The 20,478-nt window shown below is 47.4% G+C and overlaps 1 protein-coding gene across 1 annotated transcript in view; it reads left to right on the top strand.

Moving 5' to 3' along the window:
• The window catches only part of TMEFF2 (transmembrane protein with EGF like and two follistatin like domains 2), a 162,144-nt gene extending 145,052 nt beyond the window's left edge, over nt 1-17,092 (top strand). The window contains exons 8-11 of the mRNA XM_068137974.1: nt 6,537-6,660; nt 7,804-7,962; nt 15,089-15,175; nt 15,659-17,092. Coding sequence (XP_067994075.1) covers nt 6,537-6,660; nt 7,804-7,962; nt 15,089-15,175; nt 15,659-15,755 — 467 coding nt within the window. The 3' untranslated portion in view covers nt 15,756-17,092. The remainder of the gene's footprint in view (nt 1-6,536; nt 6,661-7,803; nt 7,963-15,088; nt 15,176-15,658) is intronic.
• Nucleotides 17,093-20,478: the final 3,386 nt, after the last annotated feature.

The raw sequence follows: 20,478 nt of genomic DNA, 5'->3' as shown, positions 1-20,478 counted from the left end.
CTCTGCAGCACATCTTTGGGAGAGCTGCCAAGAAGCTTAAAAGGAGTAAGGAGGGGCACACTTCCAGAAGGGATTGAGAAGGTTAAGGACATATATTTGACCTAAAAATCCCTTTCCCCCTTCATAAATCTTCTGATAATGTGATATGCAGGGAGTCACTACCTCAATATCAGAGAGAGCTTTCAGCTGCAAACTTGACTGACCTCAGCAGTATTAAAAGATTAAATTATTGTGTAAGTCAATTCTCCTTAACCACTGTCTCCAATGAGAGAGGTGTCACCATCTCATCCTTCATTTGATGATATCCATGTGTGTGTATATTTTCAGGACCTCCCTTGGCCCAGTGATGACTCTGTACCAAGTTTGACACTGACTGACAGCCAATGTTTTCTCATATGGGCATAGCTCATCAGCTGGTATCTCCATAGGCTCCAATATTCTACTCTGTACCGCATTGATGCCAAAATGACAGTTTACAGACTGTGGTCCTCTACTTTGCTTGCCTAAAATCGCCAGCTCTAAAGATTGGCAGAATTATCAGCCCTTCAGGAGTGATTGTTAAGTTTTTGGACATAAGAATCCTATTTTTGCCTGGTTTTAAAATCTAGTTTCTCCAAAGTAAGTGGCTTGCAGGATCTTCTGCCTGAAAAGAATTTTCTGGGCACTCCAGGCAGTACTTCATATAATTCTCATCAAGGGCACTAATGGATTTATTGGATTGGCAGCAGTGCTACTCCTCACAGTCACTTGGCTAATTGGGAGCTGGGGACTGGTGAGGGTGTGGCAGTTTTAGGCTGTGCCTAGGAAAATTTTCACAGATTGAGTAGAAAAGTGATAGAATGTAAATACATTACCATTGGATGTAAAAGGGAAAATAATGATAAGGTCTAAATAATCCCTTTGGTCTGATAATATCATAAAGTTAGTTGTATAAACTAATGCTCTTTCTGGCTTCTTGGCTGCAGCAGATACTATGTGGTAGCATTGCGTGGCTGTTGCTGACCTTGGCTGCGTTCTTGTTGTGGCTATAAGTACTAACAGGCTACTCTCTGCTTTTATCTCTCTTTTCCCTTCCCCAAGGCAGGGTGGGAGGGAGGGAGTCAAGAAGGGAAGGTGTTGGTAACCCCCTCATTTTGTCCAGGGGGGTTTGTGTTGTTTGTAAATTGTAAGTATAAGTAAATATTACCTATTTTGCAGATATTTGTGGCATCCTGTATTTCTAGCTTGTAGTTTTGCTTGTAAATGCAGCTTCATTTGCTTTCCAACTCGGCTAACGCCGGCCATTTTATTTTGGGGGTGATTTCAACAGAGGGCTGTCTGCAGGAGAATCTGGCTGTGTTGTTTGAATTACTTGCAGAGTCAGGTCCTGCAGCTGGGCATTCTGTTCTGGCTTTGGAATCACACAACCACAGAATAGGTCTGGAGGGTGAGGATGTGTTTCTGTATGACTGAGAAACGTGGCAGGAATTCCATTTGCCCAAAGATAGGAAAGGCTGACCCAGGCAGTCACAGGATCACAGGATGTTAGGGATTGGAAGGGACATCAGGAGATCATCAAGTCCAACCCCAGTTCTTATCTTCAGGCTTCTGCCTCACATTCTAGACATGACAAAAAGGTCCAGGTGAAAATTTCACACAGAGTTGCCAATAACACTGCAGTAGGTCTGATGTCAAAGAGGAACAAATGAGGTTGACATTACTGAAACCTGACTGACCTTGACTTTGGTCCCTGTCACTGCTTCATGAATACTGATCTGCATCTGCTGTGCTTGCAAACAAGTGGGCAGCCTGGCACTCTGTAGGGATAAGGTTGGTGTGGTAGAGGAGCTCCTTAGTTTAGTGATGCTATGGTGAGACTCATGAGGATTGCCTCTAGTACTGAATGTATAAATTATCTCAGATAGTAATAAGGGGGCAAGTCTTGATCTATTTCATTTAGTTTTATTCTTTTGAACTTTGTACAGTTCTAATTTGATCCATAATTTAAATACTTTTTTATTGATACCCTCTCTTTTTAGAGCTGATTTATGGTTCTTGTTTCATAGTGTTGTAAACCCTGTGGTGCATTCATGGCAGTTACAGAATCAAGAGAATCACTTTGGTTGGGAAAGACCTTTCAGAGCATCCAGTCCAACCATTCTCTAACTCTGCCAAGGCTGCTGCTAAACCATGTCCCGCAGCACCATGTCTCCCTCTTTGAAACACCTCCAGGGATGGAGATTCAACAACCTCCCTGGGAACCTGTTCCAGTCTTTGAGAACCTTTTCAGTGAAGAAATTCTTTCTAATCCAATCTAAACCTCGTCAGTGTCTGAAAAGTGCTCAGATTCACCATGATGGGGGTGACTTTTAAAGCCTGTCTTGGTGCTTTTATATCTCAAAAGATGTTTTGTGTAATGAGGTTTTGAAGGCATTATTTTGATTGAATTAAAAATATTCCAGAAGAGCAGGGGAACTTCATCATCTGAAGTAAATGGTTCCTTCATTGTGGTCAGTCTTTTCAGTGCTCAAAATGACATATCAAACTAAATACAGAGGGTATTTCCCCACACACACTTCCTTCACAGAATCATAGGATAGCTTAGGCTGGAAAAGACCCCTAAGATCACCAACTCCAACCATTAAGCCAGCACAACCAACTCCACTGCTAAACCATGTCCCTCAGCACCACATCTACACATCTTTTCAATCCCTCCAGGGATGATGATTCAACCACTTCCCTGGGCAGGCTGTGCTGACCCTTTTAGTGAAGACATTTTTCCTGATGTCCAACCCAAACCTCCCTTGGCACAATTTGAGACCATTTCTTCTCATCTTTATGTTCAATCCCTACTCTTTTAGAGGAGTCATCGGTCAAAATGAGGGCCTGTGGACAATTTGTTGTGGTTTCTCTCCAGCCAGATGCCAGGTGTTCCCATATGAAGTGTTTAACCTATGAAGTGCTAGCAAAGCTTGGGGCATCTCATTTTTGATTCAGTGAAGTGCTTTCCATCATAACATTACACTTAGAGGTGTAATTACAAGTTCTGCAGGATCCTAGATTTACTTGGAAGTCTGCTAGAGACCTTTCTAAAGAAAACACTGTTTCTACCCACAAAATTGCAGGAGGAGGAAAAATCATTCCTCTTTTTACCAGCCCTACAGCCTACACACAGCCTACACATCTAGGAGAAGTCCTAGTTCCCCTAGCAGATGAGTCCATCCTGAAAGTAACAATTTCCCTCACCATCTTGAAGTGTGGCTTTTTAAAAAATAAACTAAACCAAATGGCCTCCTACCATTTTTGCAGCAAGTGATGGCTCCTCTCAGGGGGGGAGGATTCTCACACTGTGGGGTGGTGGTGCATGGACATCACAGAGATAGATTAGTGCATGAGAAGGAAGGATCAGAGATGCACAGGCACACATGCAGAGCGGTGGTCTGGGCAGAACCATCACAGAATCACATGCTGGAAGAGATCTCCAGAGATCATCAAACCAAATCCCCCTGCCAGAGCAGGATGACCTAGGGCAGGTCACAAAGGAAGGCATCCAGGTGGGTTTTGAAAGTGTCCAGAGAAGGTTTGGACAAGCGGTCCACAGCCTCTCTGGGCAGCCTGCTCCTGTGCTCCATCACCCTCACCATAAAGAAGTGTCTCCTCATGTTGAGGTGGAACCTCCTGTATCTGTTGTTCCTTGTCCTGTCTCTGGGCACCGCTTACAAGAGCCTAGCTCCTTCTTCTTGACACCCACCCACCCCTCAGATATTTATAGACATTAATAAGATCCCCTCTCCTTCTCTTCTCCAGGCTAAATAACCCCAGCTCTCACAGTCTTTCTTCACAGCAGAGATGTTCAAGTCCCACAATCATCCTCATTGCTCTCCATTGTACTCTCTCCAGCAGATCTCTGTTTCTCTTGAACGGGGGAGCCCAAAACTGGACACAGTATTCCAGGTGAGGTCTCACCAGGGCAGAGTAGAGGGGGAGGAGAACCTCCCTAGACCTGCTGCACACTATCTTCTTGATGCACCCCAGGATGTCGTAGGTTCTCTTGACCACAAGAGCACATCGCTGTCGCAGAAGTCCCACACCCAGAAGCCATGGTGCATAAATGATCACTATGGAGTATGAACTCCAGCAAGTCCCAAGCACATCAAGATCTATGTGTGTGCACTGGGAAGGTCCATTGATAGCTAACATATGTCACAAATCTGTTCTGGGAAGATTTCCAGGTGGGAAAAAAGCATTCAGAGTGCTGGTGGGATGGTGACCCTGTGTGTGTGTGTGTTTCATATGATGGTAGCCACTGTCCCACCTGGAGAGTGCTGGGCAGCCAGAAATGTTTAGCATCAGACCAAACGGAGCTAGTATTCACACCTCTTCCAGCAGCAGAAATTCCTGGGCGAGCTGCCAAAGAATGTGACACTAAGGTATCTCCTATCAGCCTGCCCTGTCTATGCCATCCCAGAGACCATGATGAGCCCTGAGACCAGGATAGTCACAGGGCTCAGGATCCCCCTTCCTCCAGTACTTTGTCATTAATACAGCAGCCTGGCTCAGGTGTCCAAGTAGAAGGAGGGAAGCAGGAGAAGGAGACAGGGTTGTATTCAGTACGTGTGCATTTCAAACCATGCATTAATGATCCAGAGTGCAGGGGTTCTGAAAGTCTTGAGAATGAAAGAGAAGTCCATGCTGTCTGCAGGGATGTTAGAGGGTGCCCTGCCATTGCTGTTTGCTGGGAGCTTGGTTTAACCTAAGGATAACAACATAACCAACTTGGTTAGTGCAAGTTGTTAGGGATTCTCAAAACTCTCCTTGGACAGCAGCAGCAGGAAAAAATTCATTACGAAAATCTGGATCTTGGATCTGCTGCAAGCAGTTTTCCCAAAGGTGGGATGGTGCCTGTTGCCAGCACGGCTGGCTTGGAGGCAGAACACAAGCTGCAATCGTTTCATAACACTTGGGCACTTCCTTTGGAAGATGCTTCAGCTTCTCTTTGTGTAAACTACATTTCCTCAGGCATCTACCATGAGGTTCCCCCCCCCCGCACCACTAGAGGTGAGAAAAGAACATGGGAGTGGTGCTGGGCAACAAGTTCACCATAAGCCAGCAGTGTGATCTTGTGTCTACAAAGGTCACCAGTATTCTGGGGTGCATTAAGAAGAGTGTGTCCTGAAGGCCAAGGGAGTTTCTCCTCCCCCTCTACTCTGCCCTGGTGAGGCCACATCTGGAGTACTGTATGCAGTTTTGGGCTCCCCAGTTCAAGAGGAACAGGGATCTACTAGAGAGTCTTAACAGAGGGCTACAAAAGTGCTGAAGGACCTGGAACATCTCTGTGAGGAGGAAAGACTGAGAACTGTTTAGCCTGGAGAAGAGCAGCCTGAGAGGGGATCTGATCAATGCTCAGCAAGAGCTAAAGGGTGGGGGTAAAGAGGATGGTGCTGGACTATTTTCAGTGGTGCCCAGTGATAGGACAAGAGGCCGTGGGTACAAACTGGAACCCAGGAGGTTCCACCTGAACGGGAGAAAAACACTTCTTTGGTGTGAGGATGCTGGAGTGCTGAAGCAGGCTGCCTAGAAAGGTTGTGGAGTCTCCTTCTCTGAGGACTTTCAAAACCTTCCTGGATACAATCCTGGGCAACCTTCTCTGGGTGGCCATTTTAGCAGGGGTGGTTGATATGCAGAGGTATCTTCCAACCCTCACCATGATAGGATTTGGTGACTTGTGTTTTTTTTCCTTCTGGTTTTGATTAGTTGTGGCAAGATGATACCATCACAGAGACAGAATTTTTACCATTTGAGATACCAGAAATATTGGTTAAATGGCAGAATATGCCCAAACTGCCCTTTTTAATGAACCCCTCAGTGACATGCAATACTCTGTATTTCAGCCCATGATGTAAATATTGAGCACATAACCTGTTTGAAACCACCATGAAGCCTCCACTTTCCTGGCTACATGGAGGGAAATCTTTTCCAGGGTTCGGAGTCCTGGGGACTATTTAAGAGCTGCAGAAGCAGGCACAAAAAAGTCAAATTAGTTTAAAGGTACTCACCCATGCTATGGGGTGAGGAGAAGGCGTGGGGCTCTGGGTCATGGGCATGCAGCACTGATAATAAACTTCATCTCTGGCTTCCTGCTCCTCTTCTTCAGCCATGAAATGGTCTTTCTGAATATGTTGTATTGAATGACCAAACGTACTGTACTGATGTATTAGCTGTAAGTGTCCAAAGTCTTCCTCCCATCCCTGCTTGGGTGTGAGGAGAAAGGTCATAAAAATAACAGCAATGGTCAGGCAATTTTCACTCTAACCAGTTTTCAAACATTGAGACTGCTGTAACTTGGCAGGCATTAGATATGCAAAAGAAGGACAGAAAGCCTTGCTAAGGTTTGTGTCTACATCAGCCTACCTGTTTCAAGGCGCAAAGCCTGGCTCTTGCTTCCCACCTTCCACACCTTGTTCATGATTTCCCTTTCTTTCATACCTTGAGCTCTTGCCATGATGTTAACCTGACAATGAAGGATAAGGTAATGTTCCCTTCACCTGTGTTCACAGAGAATGCAAATAAACTGGAAGAAAGTGCAAGAGGGATCTACATCCCTTGTCCAGAGCATTACAATGGCTTCTGCATGCACGGCAAGTGTGAGCACTCCACTAACATGCTGGAACCATCTTGCAGGTAACCAAACCTTCTGCTACCAATGAGGAAAGGCTGCACACAGGAAAATACTGACCTCTAAAGCAATGAATCTAGATAAAACTTATTAAAAATAATGGTAATCATGGCCCTTGGTGCTGCAAACTCATCAGACCATTTTGCCTGGTGGCAAAGGAAAGACTACTACACATGAAGCACCATTGTCCTGGCACATAGGGCTGGGAGAGCAAATACATGGAGAAGACATCCGCCCAGGGCAGATCCTCAAGCCAGGTTCTCCCAGCTCCTGCAAACAGCTAGGTCACATTTTGCTCTTTGCAGCAGCTGGCGTTTAGGTTCTCCATTCAGCTGGAAAATGTCCTTTGCTCAAGCTGCTGGCTGCTGTGGGAATGCAGAAGAGGAAAAGGATGGAAGCTCCAGGCTTAACCCATCAGGGTTACTACATCACTAACACTCCTGAGAGGGGTCCAAGCAATCCATCTATGGTTGCTGTCACCATTTGCCTGGATTTTCATATCTTCTTGCTTGGGCTAAAATTAGAAAAGCACTGTTTGTCCCCCAAAACCACAGAGGGCAGATGTCAGGCTGTGGGGTGGGTAGGAAGCGGTGAGCAGCGCAGCAGGCAGTATCGGGGTGGGTGGCTGCAGCATCAACAGAGGGTTTTTTATAGCAACCAGACGAAATGTAAATGATGTATCCACTTGCAGGAACATCTAATCACATTTTATATGGAGCTTGGATGATTGCTTATCACCTCCTTAGGGCTAATCTGCATAAGGAGCCACCACAAGATGGCTTTTCACCCTCCCCCACCTCCCCAAAGGAAGGGAGAAGTCTAAAATACGTTGTGCAAGGAGCTAAATGGATTCTCATCACAACATGCAAGTAGTTCCATTTGGTGCTAGATAAGTCCCAGTCCTCTGGGCACCTCCTGGCACTGTCACAGTGTAATTCAGTCTCACAGACCATGGCAATGCTGAGAACCTACAACCTTTCCTCTGAGAGGTCAAGGAGGCAGTGGTGCCCTCTCTGGGGAGGCTCATCCTTCATTAAAACAGAGCAGCTTATGCTTAGGCCACTGGGGCTTTTCTGCAGATACAGTTTGGGGGCATTCTTTGAAAGGAGCAGGATCTAACTGGAAAAAAAAACAATCTTCTGTTTCAGATGTGATGCTGGCTACACTGGACAACACTGTGAAAAAAAGGACTACAGCGTTCTGTACGTGGTTCCAGGCCCAGTGCGATTTCAGTATGTCTTAATAGCAGCTGTGATTGGAACCATCCAGATTGCCATCATCTGCGTCGTAGTCCTCTGCATTACAAGGTCAGCACCTCTGCTATTTTGCAATAGAACAAAGAAAAGGCTTCTGCTTTTCCTGCTTATTCAGATTCCTGCAGTGACACAGCCAATAACAAATGTCGTTTAGTTCACCAACAAGCAGAAGATATTGGCTGGATCAGCCAGCCAGTGTTGCTTCATTGTGATGACAGAATTTTTACCTCCATCTTAATCAAACTTGGGTAGCAACAGTGCCTCTAGCAAGTGAAGGTGCCTGTTTTGCATTCAGATGCTTGGACAAATATTGTTCATATAAATAAGGGGGGATATAAATACAGCAGCTGGATCAACACTTAATAAAACTAATCATATCTCCATCTGGTTTCCTCAGAGGCCCATTCCCTTAGACCTAATCAGGCAAAGCACGCAAACTTTTAAGCCTGTTTGCAATCCCCTTGATTAAATGATTTCATTAGGCTGTGTATGTGTTCAGAGGTACCACACATGTTTCAGGTTCTTCACTAAATGGTGGCACACCAAGCCATGTTGTTTTGCACTCTGATGAGGAGGAAAGGGTTATGTGACTGGAAACCCCAGGGTAGCCCAGGATGAGAGGGGTAAAAGCAATCCATCCCCTCCACATACCAAGCTCTGCCTCCCCACTGAACTGTATTACTGTCTCTGCAAGGGCTTGGGGTAAGTTCTGAACTGCAGATCATAGAGTGGTTTGGGTTGGAAGTGACCTCCAAATGTTGTCTAGTGCAACCCCCTGCAGTAAACAGGAACATCCCCAAGTAGATGAGGCTGTTCACAGCCCCATCCACCCTGACCTCCAGGGATGGGGCCTCCACCACCTCCCTGAGCAACCTGTTACAGTGTTCTACCACCCTCATAGTAAAGAACTTCTTCCTAATGTCCAACCTAAATCTACCCTGCTCTGGTTTCAAACTGTTGGCACTTGTCCCATTACTCCAAGCCCTTCTAAACACTCCCTCCCCTAGCTTTCTTGTGGGCCACATTCAGGTAGTGGAATGCTGCTCTAAGTTCTCTATAGAGCATTTTCTTTATGCTGAACAACCCCAGCACCCTCAGCCTGTCTCAGATGTCTCCAGGCTCTCAGCAATCATGAGGCTGGATTAATCAAGCTAGCCACACAGACGAATCATTCTTTTAGAAAGAAATTTCTTTTTGCAATTCTAAGCCCTAGGATTCGATCTGCACTTGCATGGATTTCATGTGACGCGACACTGGTGCTAGCAGCGGGGCAGACTCTAGGCGGAGGCCTGTAGTTCATGGTGTTCCATAGTGGTGGGTCCAGTCTTGTCCAGCATCTTGATCAATGACCTGGATGAAGGGCTGGAGTGCCCTCTCAGCCAGCTGGTGATAAAAATTGGGAAGAGTGGCTGAAAGCCTGTCAGACTGCTGCCATTCAGTGAGATCTGGAGAGGCTGGAGAGTAGGGCAGAGGAGAAGTTCAACCAGGATAAGTGTAAAATCCTGGACCTGGGGAGGAACACCACCATGCACCAGTACAAGTGAGGGGAGGAACCACAGAGTGCTGGCGGACAGCAAGTTCACCATGAGCCAGCAGTGTTACCTTGTGGCCAAGAAGGCAAATGGTCTCCTGGGGTACAGTCAAAGAGTGCAACCAATAGGTTGAAGGAGATTCTTCTCCCCCTCCACTCTACCCTGGTGAGGCCACATCTGGAGTACTGAGTCCAGTAAAGCTTCCCAGTTCAAGAGAGACAGGAAACTACTGGAGACTGTAGTCCAATGGAGACTACAAAGATGCTGAAGGACCTGGAGCATCTCTATGAGGAAGAAAGGCTGAAAGACCTGAGGCTGTTGAACCTGGAGAAGAGCTGCCCAAGAGGGGATCTGATCAGTACTCAGCAAGAGCTAAAGGGGGGCAGAGGGGGACAAGAGCATGGGGCCAGAATATTCTGGGTGGTGGCCAGTGACAGGACAAGGGGCAACACGCACAAACTGGAGCACAGGAAGAGAAATGTCCTTGGTGTGAGGGTGCTGGAGCCCTGGAGCAGGCTGCCAGAGAGGCTGTGGAGTCTCCTTCTCTGGAGAGATTCCAAACCCACCTGGACATTGTGATCCTGGGCAACCTGCTGTGGGTGACCTGCTTCAGCAGCGGGGTTTGACTGGATGATCTCCAGAGGTCCTTTCCAACCACTACCATGTTGGGATGCTGTGATTCTGTGTGGTTTGTACCTCCTGCCATCTTTCAGCTCCTCTGTGGCAGTACCTGGCTGGCAGACAGCTGTGACATTTATTCCTGGAAAAGACAAAAGAAACAAAAAAAAAAAAAAAAAGGTAAATCCTTCTGTAGCCTAAAGACATAAAACAAGGTAGCTGCTTTTTTGGCCAAGGTAAGCCCATCAGCTCCATAATACCCGCTGACTGAGGCAGTAGTATCACAGTATGTGGTGTGAAGGAGTAGATGGTGTGGTGCCTGACGAGGAAGCAAATTCCCTGTATTATTTGCCAAGTGACTCTGGTTTTGTCACCTGGACTGCAGAGTGAAGCCTGAATCCCATGTGCTCCGCGCTGTAACGTGGGTCACCCGTCAGCCTGCTTTCATACCTACATGGCACCTTTCCCCCACACACTCTGCAGCCAAAGTTAATTTATGATCTTTTCACTTTTTTTCCTGTAATGCATGTAATTACTGCCAAGCATCCTCCAGCCCAGCATAATGATTCGAGGTGCATTTGCCAAAGTGTGCTCTTAAGCGGCCTAAGAGAACTCCACATGACAGGAGAGCGTTGCGGCGGCGTGTGCATAAGTAATTGAGGTTTTGAAGTCAGCTGCTTTGGAGAACCTGCCTGCACTCGTTTGAACTCCACACCCTGAACCCTTCAAAGTGCCAAAACCACCCTACCAGTTTCCTAAGAAAAAGGAAGAAAACTTCCTTCACTCAGAGTCAAATTCTTTGCTGCTCATTTCATTGCAGCTTTACATCTATTAAATGGGTTTGGTGCACTGTGCCCAAACCCTGCCTTTGAGCAACTGAAGACTACCACAGTAAATATTTTAGCTATCATTAGCATATCAGCTGGTGAAGGGGTCCAGAGCATGCGTCTGATGAGGAGAAACTGAGGGAACTGGGGTTGTTTAGTCTGGAGAAAAGGAGTCTGAGGGAAGATCTCACTCTACAAGACCCAGAAAGGAGGCTAGAGCGGGGCGGGGTGTTGGTCTCTTCTCCCAGGTAACAAGCAATAGGACAGCAGAAAAAGGCCTCAAATTGTGCCAGGAGAGGTTTAGGTTGGAGATCAGGAAAAACTTCTTTCCTTCAGGAGTGGTCAGACATTGGAACAGGCTGCCCAGGGGAGTGATGGAGAATAAATCTTATGAAGAGACACTGAAGGAGCTGGGGCTGTTTGGTTTGAAAAAGTAGAAGCTGAGGGGAGACCTCATTGTTGTCTACAACTACCTGAAAGGAGATTGTGGAGAGGCTGGTGCTGGTCTCTTCTCCCAGGTAATTAGTGATACAACAAGAGGGAACAGCCTCAAGCTGTGACTGGGGAGGTTTAGACTGGACATTAGGACGGAATGAGGTAGTGGAGTCACCATCCCTGGAGGTGTTCAGAAAATGTGTGGACATGGCACTTGGGAGCACAGTTTAGTGAGCATGGTGGTATTGTGTTGACAGCTGGACCTTAACGGTCTTGTGATTGCTTTTGGTGTTCTTACAATGGTGCCTGCAGAGCAATGCAAATCTATTGGGTGTCTTCCATTGCCACAAGGCTCTGAGCACTTTTAGGGTCATCACTTCACAGACACTTTGACTTGAATAAACAAGCTGTGCTGCTTACTGAGGCTGTCCTGCCCCTTCCCCTGGTTGCTGGGCCACGCTTTTGTGCCACCATTGGCATTTCTATAGCTACACAACAAACCACTCAAGGCATGTATTCAGCTGAAAACTCAACCACCAAAACTGATGATTCTTTGATGAGGTTGTACCTCCTGGCTACTCATGGCTCGCACCAGCGATGGGAGTTAGTAGCTAGGGTAGAGAAGTTGGGGACCAGAAGCCAAAAAGTACAGAGGGAAGGAGGTGGAGCAGCGAAGCACAGGTCCTACACCTAAGGACTTGCAGCTTAGGTAGATAATAGAGGTATGGGTTTGTGTCATAATGATCCTCAGCAGTTTTCTTTACAGCTTTGCATTTTTAGTACTTTCCTAACGTCTAGTCACAGCAGACTATTTATGTGCAGAAATCACTTGATTAAAAATGAATGCAGAACGTGTTTTACCTGCTATGAATCACAGTGTGAGGAACTCGGGCTTCTGAGGAGGCTTCAATGGAAGGAGGGCAGGCAGCCTGTGCTCCAGTACCAAGCTTACATTGATGGAACTGCTGCGTTCAGAAATGAATGCATCCCACACACAGAGCACTACAAAGAGCTTCTGATTAAAGACTTAAGGACTAAGGAAAAGCTGTCACTTAGTTTGAGCAGATGATTAAGTCTAAAAAGCCAGTTAAATGCCAACACCCCTCTTAAGAAACTCAGGTGGACTTCAGACACAACCTACCTGTATAGTACTATTGCATTTAAGCAAGCCTGCTGTCAGGATTTGGCCCTGGAGCTTTCCCAGGCTTCCATGCAATTAAAACGTGGGAATTTTTGGTTAAAAGATGCTTTTCATGATCTAAATTGGAGTAGTCTCTACTTCTGAATCAATATCTCTTGACCTTGGGCTAAGTGACTGTGTGGATTATGTCAGTGTAGGGTTTAGGAAAACACCCATGAGACACTCATCTTGTCACTTCCAGTGGGAGTAGTTAGTATCCACTGTTCTCCAGCAGTGCCTGGCAGCACTCCCTAGGATTGCCAACCATCCTGGTCATCCCCCAGCCACCTGCTTCCTCCACAGTTCTTACAAAATCAGGCTGGTTGTGCCCACTGTGGCTTCCTATGCCTGGTTCTTCACCCCTGCTTCTCAGGGCTAGGTGCAAACCCTCATGCCCTGGGGCTCAGGAGGAAGCCCTGGTTTCTCCACCATCCCAATCAGGCAGCATTTAGCAGTGCTGTCTCTCAGCATGTCTAGGCATCCTTGGTGACTCCTGGGGAGCACTGTGAGCTCCTGCTGTGCAACCTCTTACTTAATGGGCAAGAGAAGCCACTGAGCTGGGGCCAAGAGGCTGTCAGTGTGCACATTAACATGAGACTCATCACGCGTTCCCCATGAGTCAGCAATGTGCTCTTGTGGCCAGAAAGGCCAATGGCAATCTGGCGTCCATCTCCACCCCTACTCTGCCCTAGTGAAGCCTCATGGAGTACTGGGTCCAGTTCCAGGCTCACTCACTAGTTCAAGACAGGAAACTACTGGAGAGTGCACAATGGAGGCTACAAAGGTGCTGAGGGACTTGGAGCATCTCTGTGAGGAGGAGAGGCTGAGAGACCTGTGGCTGTTTAGCCGGGAGAAGAGAGTGCCTGAGAGGGGATTTATCAATGCTGATCAATAGCTGAAGGGTGGGGGTCATAATGATGGGGCTGAGCTCTTTTCAGCAGTGTTCAGTGACACAACAGGGGACAACAGCTACAAAACAGAACCCAGGAGGTTTCACTCGAATTTAAGGAGTAACAACTTTGCTGGGAGGGTGCTGAAGCAGTGGAGTATGCTGCCCAGAGAGGTTGTGGAGCCTCTGTCTCTGGAGAGATTCCAAACCCTCCTGAACGTTGTGATCTTAGGCAAGCTGCTGTGGGTGACCCTGCTTTAACAGGAGGGCTGGACTGGGTGATCTCTAGAGGTCCCTTCCCACCACAGCCATTCTGTGATGACACATGGCTGGGTGAATCAACCCTGTGTTTCCTAACAGCATCTCCCTGACTCACTCTGAAGGTTTGCCTGCCTTTTGAGGAGCACACAGTGAATAAGGAGCTTGTCATGCAATCGTGAACCAGCTCCAGCCTGCATTGGTTTCATAGTGAAAGCTCTGCTGTGACCTTAGAGAGCGCCACAGACACAGGCTTGGTTTTCCTGGAGTAATGGTACGAGCCTGCTTCACCGCTTCCAAGAAAGGAAGGAGGTGAAATATAGCACACAGCCGTACAGCTTCTCATGAGGGGGTGGTCCTCTTGGCTTAAAAGTGAGGCAAATCAGGACAATCTGACCCATATTTTCTTAGACACTTACATAATTGTATTCCAGCATTTTGAAATGCTGCCCAATTCCTTCTGCTCTTGTTTGGCCTTTCAGTTGGCATCCCAAAAAAACACAGCATCACTTCCATTCAGCAGAGGTGGAGGGAAACAACCTGTTTGGATTTTTTTTTTAAGGAGGCAGGAAAAATTGATTTCACAGGGTGGCCTGCCCTCAGTGCATGACCCACAGTTTTTCACAAGGTGCTGCTGAAAGCCTTCCTATAGCAGGGGGGGGAAAAAAGTATCCCAATGGAAAAGGGATTTTTCCCCCAATGTCTGTACAGTCTACAGTACCATGGGGCTTTCTATCATGCTGCTCCAAGAGGTTGTTTCAGTCTGTTTTTGTCTCACTGCCCATGCAGAGTGCAGAATGCTTCATAGAATCATCTGGGTTTGGAAAAGAGCTTTCAGTTCATCCAGACCTACCATTCTATAACAAGGCTGAGCCTGGAGAAGAGCAGCCTCAGAGGGGATCTGCTCAATGCACAGCAACATCTAAAGGCTGGGGGGGGGGGGGGAGGGGGCAAGAGGACGGGGCCAGACTCTTAAGTGTTGCCCATTGACAAGCACAAACTGGACAAGGGGCAACAGGCACAAAATGGAACCCAGAAGGTTTCACTTGAACTTAAAGAAAAACTTATTTACCTTGACAGTGCTGGAGCTCTGGAGCAGGCTGCCCAGAGAGGTTATAAAGCCTCCTTCTCTGGTGAGATTCCAAACCCACCCGGGTGTGTCCCTGTGCAACCTGCTCTAGACAAACTATTTTTATCAGGGATGATGGACTCAAAGATCTCCAGAGGTCCCCTCCAACACCTACCATTCCATGATTTCACATGCCATACTCCTGTTCACAGTGTTTTGTGGGGCGGGGTTTCTCGTGGCATTGTTGCCCTCAGCAAGCCCATTTCACAAGGGAAGAGGAAAAGCGCCGCGGGCACCACCCTCGCACCTTCTGCCTGTGCCACCTCCCGCTGTTACAAGCCCTGTCTCTCTCATCACTCTCTTTTCCAGGAAATGTCCCAGAAGCAACAGAATCCACAGACAGAAGCAGAACACAGGGCACTACAGTTCAGACAACACGACGAGAGCATCGACAAGGTTAATTTAAACGAGCGCATGTTTCCACAAGGGCAAAACTAACCGCAGAGAGCTCGGACTCCACAGTTCAGTATCATAGACAAACAAACAAACACACACACACAAACAAAAAAACAACAAAAGATTTAAGACAAGACCTACACATGTTGCCTTGCATTTGTGGTAATCTACACCAATGAGAACATGTACTACTACTACTACTACAGCTATATTTGATTATGTATGGATATATTTGAAATAGTATACATTGTCTTGATGGTTTTTTTTCTGTAATGTAAATAAACTATTTATATCACACTATATAGTTTTTTTTTTTTCTTTTTCATGTATTTGTTATAGATAATAAATACTCAGTGATGAGAAGAAAAAAAAAAGACAAAAAAATGTTGCTGTGTATAGTCCTGGGATGTTGTGTATGGACACTAACAACTCTTTTCTTTTTCTTTTTTTTTTTCCTTCTTTTTTTTCTTCTTTTTTTTCCAGTTCTAGTGGCAATTTTGAGTCTACTGAGCTCAGTAGTAGGGTTTTGAGTTGGTCCAAGATCAGCGACAATTATGGATGTGGGAAAGGTGAAGAATAATTTAACCTACATTGAGAAGGGATAAAATATTTCAGATCCGGAGTCAACTACATACCATCAGCCGCCTCCTCCCGTGCCATCTCTCTTTACTCCCCTCCCCCCCATAGCTTAGGAAGTCCTTTGCTTTCTAAATTAAAACCCTAACCGAAGGGGAAATGGAAATTCTCGGTAACTGCAGCCAGAGCATCCGGGGGTAACGTTTCAGTCTGGGAGGGAATCAGGTGGCTGGCAAGGTGAACCCTACAAGAACACTTAGCAGAGTCTCCAACTCTGGTCACTGGAGTGAGAGAAAATTGCTTCTTACTGCTGATTGAAAATTATTAGGTTAAAAAAGTTAATAACATAATAACAGCCGAAATGCCAGCACCGTTTGTACCTCATGAACATGCTGATAGAGATTATTTTTTTGTGTGGTCCGAGAGAAGGTGAAAACCACTCAGAAAATCCCAGATGAATAACTTTGTGGGTGACCCAGTTCTATTAAATGTAATGAACTCCAATGTTGGCTATACCTGAGGAAAATAAGGGCATGTGTTTTGTCACATCCACATGATGGACAAGAGGCAAAGTTATTTTCATGGTAGCTGAACCTCTCCAAATGTAATAGACGCTTCTTTCAAAAAGTTAATACTGCTCCAGGTAGTGCTCTGAATTTTGAAGATGACAAAGTGAGACTGAAGGGCAGAGGGTGGTAGCTTCACTCCTGCTGCATAATCTCCACTCCGCTAATTGACGACCAGAGTCCCAGTCACGCTAAATAACATCATTGAACTAACATACACACAGCTCCCTTGGAACAGTGCTCATGGTGCTGCTCCTTGCCAAAGAGACACTGCCTGGGCAGAAAGTACTCATGACAAGCGGTTTAGGAGCGTTTCTCACTCAAGGTGAGGCTTGATGGGGCTCTCAGCAACCTGCTCTAGTTGCAGATGTCCCTGGTGACTGCAGAGGGGTTGGACTGGATGACCTTCAAAGGTCCATTCCAACCCAAGCCAGTCTGGGGTTCTATTATCACCACATAAGAAATTGCATTTGGGTCAGAATCAGAGCTGGGGTTAGGCAGGATGATGTCTCCTGAGTGCGTTTCCATTTCCTGCTTCAGAATTGATCTGATCACTCACAGCAGTCACCACCACCCGTAGTGGTGACGGTCCACCCAATCTGGCCTTCAGATGTGGATGAAGCAGTACTTCTACTCTAACATGGCTTCTGGCCTGCCCCCTCCCTGCCCCAGCCTGCTTTAAAGTGAATCCATTGCATGATGTTCACACGGTCTCAGTTTTTGTCTTGTTCGGGGTTTCTTGGCTTTTTAAAGGTAATAAAAAGGTGATTGGCAAGAGATGCTTCCAGGCCCCTGGTCTGTGCTGATTGGTGGGAGCGGGAGCGCGGTGCTTGCGCAGGCAGCGGCGCAGATGGCAGCACTGGGCTGCCAGTTCTCCTTCCCAGAGCTGGGGCTGGGACAAGAGGGAGGGAGAGAGGGGCTGTAGGGCTGCTCCCTGCTCCTCCACCCTCACTCCCAGCTCTCCAACTAGATCTGAAGACTGCCAGTGTGGGGTAGGAGCATGCAGCAGAGCAGACATGATCTGGAGCACTGGACTAGCAGGACATTTCCATACTCAAAACCACTGTAAAATGCTCCTCTCTGGCCCAGTCCCTGCTGGTTTTGTCTCCCATGAACAGGCTCAGCAGGGGTGGTGCAACATGGAGGGGAGCAAAGGCACCATGGTGTTGGGCTGTACAGGTTTGGTGGCACTGGAACCTTTCTAAGGAGACCTTGCAAGTTCTGTTAATTAAAACGATTCTTCTGTGGCATAACAGCCCTCTTCACATCCCTCTGTCAGCTGAACCAACAGCAGTGAGCGCCTCTGAGGAGCACTTCAGTGCAAGGTTTAAAGATTTAAGTCTCCATCTCTGGAGGCATTCAAAACCTGCCTAGACACATTCCAATGTGATTTACTTAATCTAGGTGATCCTGCCCTCGCAGGAGGGTTGGACTAGATGATCTTGGGGGTGCTGGTAGATAAGGAGCTGGACATGAACCAACAATTGGCACTTTTAGCCCAGAAGGCCAGTGGCATCCTGGGCAGCATCAAAAGAAGCGTGGCCAGCAGATGGAGAGAGGTGATTCTGCCACTCTACCCTGGTGAGATCTCATCTGCACTACTGTGTCCAGTTCTGGGGCCTTCAGCACAAAAGAGCCCTGGACCTGCTTGAGTGGGTCCAGAGGAGGCCCACAAAGATGATCAGAGGGCTGGAGCACCTCTGCTGTGAAGACAGGCTGAAAGAGTTGTGGCTATTCAGCCTGGAGAAGAGAAGGCTCTGGAGAGACCTGAGAGCTGCATTTGATTTCAGTATCTGAAGAGGACCTGCAGGAAGGCTGGGGAGGGACTGTTTAGAAGAGCTTGTGGTGATAGGACAATGGGCAATGGTTTGAAAATAGAGCAGGGTAGATTTAGGTTGATCATTAGGAGGAAGTTCTTCACAATGAGTGGTGAGATACTGGAACAGGCTGCTCTGGGATATGGTTGAGGCCACATCCCTGAAGACATTCAAGATGAGCCTCATTGTGGCACTGTGCATCCTGCTCTAGGTGGAGGTGACCCTGCTGACTGCAGAGGGGTGGACAAGATGACCTTTGAGGGTCCCTTCCAACTCAATGCAATCTGTGAATCTTAAAAGTCCCTTCCAACCCTTACCATTCAGTGATTAAGTTGGAGGTGGCAAATGCTGTACCCTGCAGCCTCCCTCCCCCATCTCCACGCTTTGGGCGCTCTGAGCGAGGTGTTGGAGTCTTAACAAGCATCAAAAACGCAGCTTTGAGCCTAATTCAAATGTCATTCCCCCTGCTGGGACTCTCGGGTCTGGATTGTTTCCTTCAGTTCCTTGCATTAGCTACAAACTCAAATGTTAACACTCAGGCAGGGCTGTGTGACTACTGCAATCAGCCCAATTAAAACAAGGCAAAGGACAGCTCAGGAGAGAAAACGGCTGGGGCGTGCTGTCTCCACACCTTCCAAAGTTACCTGCCTTGCTCTGACCATGCACCACCACATTTAATCCCCCAACCTGTGTCTGTGAGATGTTGGCAGCTGCACCCCCAGTTCTAGTGTCTAGTGTCACAAAGCCTTCACACCTCCAGAAACAAGGTCAGCCTGCTGCAGATGGGAGGGCAGAGACGGGAAAAGTGATCTTTGGTTTTAATGCACAGAGTGCAGGTCCCACGTCTGTTCACAGATTTAACGTCCAGATTCCACTGTACATCAAACCTTTCAGACTGCACCTTCAGCAACTCACTGTGCTGGATCCTACCCCATACAGCAGGACTGATTGCAGCAGGTGGGTGACATACGACTCACTTTTCCCTATCCAGAAGTCCCATGGAGGCTACAAAGATGCCAAGGGGCCTGGAGCATCTCTCTGATGATGAAAGCCTAAGGGACTTGGGGCTGTTGAGCCTGGAGAAGAGCAGCCTGAGGGGGGGGGGTCTGATCAATGTTCAGCAAGAGCTAAAGGGCAGGGGGCAAGAGGGTGGGGCTTGGGTCTTTCCAGTGGTGTTCAGTGACAGGACAGGGGCACCCAAATACAAAGAAAATCTTCACTTTGAGGGTGCTGGAGCAGGCTGCCCAGAGAGGTTGTGGAGTCTACTACTCCAGAGGCTTCCAAAACCCCCACGGACATTGTGATGCAGGGCAAGCTGCTGTGGGTGGCCCTGCTTTAGCAGAGGGGTTGAACTGGAAGTCCCCAGAAGTTCCTTCCAACCCCCACCATTCTCTGGTTCTTGACTGCAGAACACTCCACACCTCTCCATCAAGAGCCCTTAAAATGAAGTCTGATCAGATGTTCATTAGCATTCCCTTTCATCCAGTGACAGCAAGACAGGATTTTACAGAACATTTCCACTACAAAAACATTGCAGTTATTAAAAGGAGGTTGGACATCCTATTTCAGATGCTGCCCCCCTGAGCTTCTCTGCCTCTGCACTCTGAGGAGCCTCAAATGAAAGCACCCTGGGGCAGTTCTTCCTTGCTGCTGTAGCCATCAGGGTCTCACCTCCTTGAGCAGCATGGAATGAGCTCGGTTTTGCAGAAGTTGCCTAGGTGCCAGCCTAGTGCTGACGGCAGGGCTGTGTGCATGTCCCCCACACACAGGTTACCTGAAGGGGGTGGGTGGCTGTGGGCAGAAGGTTGGGGAAGTGTCTCCATGCCTCTTTTTTTTTTTTTTTTTCCCACCCAGAGGCAGCTCTCCAAACAAAAAAACAACCAACCCACCAGCCCAAACCACACACCACACCAAAAAACACAACCCACCCAAGCCTCATCTTCAAAGAGCTCTCTAAATCTTTTTTGAAAACAAAATGATTAAAGGCTATCTTCCCTCTCATCCCACATCAGACACATCTCGCACTGCAGCCTTGCTTTCACCCCTTATTATGCATGCAGCTTCTCCACAGCTCCTGGGTTTGTGTTGGGATGGAAGCTAAAGCCCTGAATTAAAAGCCAAGTTCATTACCACACATCAAAGTCATCCCCGTGCCTCAGCCAGCCCTGCCCTTTCTTTTATTGATAGATTTGTGGCCATCCAGGGCAGATGGGGGAGTTGCAAGGTATTTACAAATGTCAGCCCATTTGTAGGGCAAGCTGGGGGTGGGAATGCCCAAGTCTGGTGCTGCTGGTGGGGAGTTTCCTTCCAGAATAATCAGGAAGCTCAAGTAAAGGGAGATAGA

This window comes from Melanerpes formicivorus, unplaced genomic scaffold, assembly GCF_026170545.1.
Source record: "Melanerpes formicivorus ecotype bairdi unplaced genomic scaffold, bMelFor1.0.p_v2 SCAF_5, whole genome shotgun sequence".
In the NCBI taxonomy this organism is placed as follows: Eukaryota; Metazoa; Chordata; class Aves; order Piciformes; family Picidae; genus Melanerpes; species Melanerpes formicivorus.
Note: the sequence above shows the minus strand (reverse complement) of the source record. Positions and strands in the feature narration are given on the sequence as shown.